Source organism: Sinocyclocheilus rhinocerous, unplaced genomic scaffold (assembly GCF_001515625.1).
Source record: "Sinocyclocheilus rhinocerous isolate Xijiao unplaced genomic scaffold, SAMN03320098_v1.1 scaffold1367, whole genome shotgun sequence".
NCBI lineage: Eukaryota > Metazoa > Chordata > Actinopteri > Cypriniformes > Cyprinidae > Sinocyclocheilus > Sinocyclocheilus rhinocerous.
Genome location: NW_015631710.1, coordinates 173538 through 178762, shown reverse-complemented (window position 1 = coordinate 178762; position 5225 = coordinate 173538). Strand labels below are relative to the sequence as shown.

The window sequence follows — 5225 nt, the reverse complement described above, 5'->3', positions numbered from 1 at the left end:
ATAATAGCTGTTATAATAATTTTATAAAGTTTAAATAATAATTATATAATAATAATTGTTATTCTGTGCACTGATGAATAATTCACGAGGAAAATAAATACATGAAAAGGTAAATAGAGTCGATCTGTCCGTCATGTATTTAGGAACATTATTTGAATATCTTCATGTGTCGTGAAAAGCTCATCAAAGACATTCAGATCTCACCCATCTCTACATCTGCACATGTTCATTAGTCCAGATTTGATGTGGATTGCTGTCACTGCTGGGTTTGGATCAACATGAGGCGAGTCAGTTTTATTTCTGGGGAGTTATTCCTGAAATTCAGCTTCATCTGATCTTGGACGAGTGGGTTTTGGTAACTGGTGTCCAGTTCAGGAGTCCAGCGTGACCCGTACAGCCCTCTTATTCCAGCTGAAATCTCAGAGTGATATTTGCATCCATTAATCATGAAGGCTGAGCATGCTTCTGTCAGCGCGGTCACAGGAACGAATCCCAGCACTCGTCAAGGGCACCTTCAGCTCCTCCGGGACGCTCCGTGACCCTCTGGCTCTCTGGCTCAGAGACTCTGAAGAGCATGTTTCAGAGAGCTGGGAAAGATTCACAGGAGTCGCGGGACCGAAGCTCACACACAAGATCGCTGGAGATTTGATTTTCTGGAATGATTCTGCAGAACTGAGCTATTGTGGCAGTGTATGTGCTGAATGTAACGGTTGATTCAATTGTGTCTGTTTTTAGAATTTTAGGAGAAACATCTGAGGAAAAGTTGATACTTTCGCCTTCTGTCATTTTCATCATCCAGTCAATTCCATGGATGAAGCAGATGTTCTCTCAGTGAATATATTGCTCGTGTCACATTATGGAATGTAATCCATTTTACATTTTGTGTTTTCTATCTGATTCCAATTTTAATGGTTAAATAAATCATTAAAAAATAATGTATAATCAATTGAATTCACAAATTACTTTTTTAACTTTTGAAATGCAACCAAATGAAAATATAACAATTCCTTTACAACAGAACACTGCAGTTATTTATTTGTTTATTTATTTATGAAATAAAGTGCTGCAGAGCAGAGTTTTTATTTTTTTAATTAATTAAAAAATGTAATATAATTCTGCAGTAATTTCTTCAAGTTAAACCAAACTTTTATTTTGGCGATTTGTAGATTAGACCTTTTCGTTTTTCTCATTCGTTGTGACAACAATTATTTCCCATGAAGTCTGTTTAATTCCCAAAATGTTCCCAAACTTTTATTTTTATTTTTTATTCCAATTTTAATGGGTAAATTACATTTTAATAATCAGAAAGCATGTCTGATCAATTGAATTCATAAAAATTCAACAATTTAATCAATCTTCTGAAATGTAATCAAATGAAAATGTAACAGTTTCCTTACAACACAACACTGCAGTTTTATTAATTCTTATTTATTTATTTATGTCTGTCTGTCTAATAAAGTGCTTTAAATATTTGCTTAATTATAAATTTTGATATAAAGCTGTCTTAATTTCTTCAACTCAAACCAAACTTTTATTTTGTGCTCTATCCATAATAACTCTTCCTCCAGTGAGTCAGTGTTCTGGTGTGAATCAGGAGAGAAATCTGCACAGATCAAGCAGCGTTTAAACAGCTCTAAACAAATATGTGGCTGGATTTTGATGTGAGAGTCAACAGGAGATGCACTTTTTCACTTTTTCAGTTATTATGGATTATGGACTCTATGTATTTTAGTTAAAAACGTCTTAATGCTGGATTAGTTTCAGCTTTTGTCTTCTCCAGATGTTAACTGATGGACTGGAGTGCTGTGGATTACTTGTGGATTATTGTGATGTTTTTATCAGACTCTCATTCTGACGGCACCCATTCACTGCAGAGCATCCATTGCTGAGACACTGATGCAATGCTATATTATATCTTCGTCAAATTTTCATGTGTGGCTATAAAAACACCTTTAATCAGTTTAAAATCGTTCGCTGTGAGCATTCAGTACACAAACTCAAACACCCCGCAGAGACTCGTCTATGCAACTGTTTGTGGTCCAAATCTCGTCTCAGACTCCCTCCACCTGCATGAATGCCCTGCTGTCCCAATTAGAAGGGAAAGGTTCAGCCCGCGACTCTCCGGTTTTATCCTGCTGCTCTCCACGGCCTTCCCACTGTGACTTAGAGCATATCTCACCGCCGCTCAGACAAGAAACACGTCATTTAATGCCTGTAATGATGCCACTATCTTATTGCGTTACTGAAATAGTATGAATAAATCTTGATTTTATCCATGAGCAACTGATTGGATAGTTGAAAAATAATATTAAATAATAAGAAAATTGTTTTATAATAACATGCACCAGTCATTCACAATAAGATGGGGAACACTGATTAAGACAGTTAATTTAGATTTTATCTTGAAAAATATAAAGCTGAAATGTGTGATTTCAGTGCAACTAGTGGCAGCAAAAAGAATTGCATTCTGACCGATTTTTGCACTTTGCCACTAATGGTGCATAAATTACACTCTTCACTAAAGACGCTGAGGTTTTCTGCAGAAAAAGTTTCAATATATTTAAATGAACTGTCAAGGCTTTAAACAAGCTGCAAGGTCATTATGAGGGAATGAAAACTCTCATTGCATAACTGCAGATATAACCGTGTAAAGCAGCTGAATGTTGCAGCACAGCACAGTCACGGCGCATGGCTTTCCTTCAACTTTTATTTCCCTGAACAGCAACTGCAGTGCCAGCACATATCACTCAGCAGAACTCTTCCAGCATCCCAACCTTGCGACTTGTTGCATCATAACGCGCTTCCCAAACAGGTCATTATTTGTCAACAGCCGAATTCGCTGGAGATAAACTGTGAGGAACCACTTTAACACAGATCTGCGAATCGTCTGAGGACTAATCTCATTATGCGTCCCATTATTCTCCTGCATCTGTTTCCATAAAGAGCCACGGCCCTTTGTTTCCAGAGAGCCTTTCAATTGTCAGGGGCCCCATGAGGGTCCATTCATCCCACAGAGACGAGATACAAAGCAAACAGCCAGCGTTAGACACAGTTCAGCACTTGTGCAGCTGTTCAGAGCCGTTTGTGTGATATGTTGAGTGGCTTGTGAATGTACGTGTTAAATATTACTCAGAAAATCCTTCTCCCTATTAGGTGTTCCCAGTCAAAAATGGCTTGTAAATCTCTCATTATGCTATATGATTACCAAATATGGGATCTTCTTAAGAACTTGTTTTGTTTCATTTAGCACATGTTTTGTATTTCTTTTTGGAGCTGATTGGTTAATCAGAGCTTTTTCAGTTGCAAAAATAAATACAAAGCCTGTGCTGATTGAAACAATCAATGATGCCTACAATCAGTGCTGGGGAAAGTTACTTTTAGAAGTAATGCTTTACAATATTGCGTTACTCCATAAAAAAGTAACTAATTGCATTACTTAGTTACTTTTTATGTGAAGTAATGCATTACTTTGGAGTTACTTTTGTGTTACTTTTTGTCATCTGGGCTGAGCTTGCTTTATTTTTGTTTGTTTTTAAATAACAAAAAACCCCAATGCTGCCTACAATCAACCAGTTCCCAAAACGAATACAAAGCCTGAGCTAATTGAAAGAAAACAAGTTGATAAAACAATTGAACCCATGAAGATCGAAGAAGATTGAATCCTCATTCTTGAGTGAACATTACCAAAATTATCCACAAATAATGCTTTCTTCACTTAAAAACTGTGATGCATTAGCTCAGATCAACCAATCAGTTCAAAAGAGAAATGCAAAGCCTGTGCTAATTGCAACAAAATAAGTTGATTATTTACAAGTTATTTTTATGTAGGCCGGTCATTTTTTGAGCGTGGGAAAAAAATCCCAAAAAATACAATATTATCGTTTTTGGGGGTGGATAGTTGTCATACCCTGAGTGAGCAAAGTCAGTACATTTTAGTCCAATGCGATAACATTAACAAGCATTTTTTGGGGGGAAAATGACCAGAACACAAAATAGACATGTATGCACGTTTGCATTGCAATTGCCTTATGTCAGAGCTACTATGTCACACCCAAACACAACCTTATCATTCCTGACTCTAAAGAAACATGCACACATCTGCACATGCATATAAAATGCTGTTTTTACGTAGCATGTGTTGATTCTTGATAAACAGAAGCACAAATCCTAGGAAGTTCCAACCAGATTTGGGAAACTCGCATTTTCAATACTAAAATCTATTTCCTGTTTGTTTGCAATCTTTATAGTTTTACCTTGGAAGAGGAACGCTCTCGTGTCGTCACGGAAACCTTGCACCTGTGTCACGCCGGAAAACCCTTCTCCAGGACTGAACTCTTGGAAAACGCTGATCCGAACCGCCGGATCCACTCCGAACGCAGCGACTTCAACACAATCACAACACACACCATTAAAACAAAGACGATTTCACATCGGTAAGAACATTATAGCATTCAGTGTTCACACACAGACACACACACACACAAAGCATCTTTTTCATGACTTTCACTGACTTTGCCAGGCCTGGAAATCTAATTCCTTGATCTTCTGTGAGCATGGGAACCCTGTAGCCTATATATTACATGTTTAATATATTTAAGTCAAGTCACATTTATGTATACAGCGCTTTGTACAATACATAAAAATAGTAGTGTTGATAAATTTCAACAATTATAAAATGACTTCACTTTCAGCTGTTATTGTATGACTATTGTATATTTTTATATATATGTAATCATAATTTGATTTATGCATTAAAATGCATTAAAATAGCCATTAAAAAGAATTATAATAGCCATAATATAACAAGAATAGTGATGTTAGCACGGAATACACCTCTGAATCTGTGATTACTGGCTTGGACAGCTGCATGGAGATGAATGCATGAGCAGCTATTGAGAAATAACTGATAATAGCCACCTGCACTCATAATCATCGGACCAGACTCTAATAATTGATGTCTCTGCCTACCTGCCGCCGCGTAAAATAATCCAACAAACAACTGTAATAATCCCATGGTGGATAATGCAATTAGTCCATGTTGCGATACTCCACGAAAAGGCGCACAAATGCAATCACATAAAAGAGGGATTGTTCGTCCTCATTCAGACATTCCCACAGGACGAGAGGAGCATCACCGGAGCCGCACAGGTGGTTCTGCTGGGTTATTGCGCAGCGCAGCGCATTAGACTGACTGCAGACCGAGCGCGACGATCCGCCAGCCTGCT

General features: G+C 37.4%; 1 protein-coding gene across 1 annotated transcript in view; it reads right to left on the bottom strand.

The window, feature by feature from the left end:
• The window catches only part of LOC107741827 (protein kinase C-binding protein NELL2), a 115976-nt gene extending 110775 nt beyond the window's left edge, over positions 1-5201 (bottom strand). Inside the window, exons 1-2 of the mRNA XM_016554609.1 lie at positions 4969-5201; positions 4254-4382 (exon numbers count right to left, since the gene is read on the bottom strand). Coding sequence (XP_016410095.1) covers positions 4254-4382; positions 4969-5014 — 175 coding nt within the window. The 5' untranslated portion in view covers positions 5015-5201. The remainder of the gene's footprint in view (positions 1-4253; positions 4383-4968) is intronic.
• Positions 5202-5225: the final 24 nt, after the last annotated feature.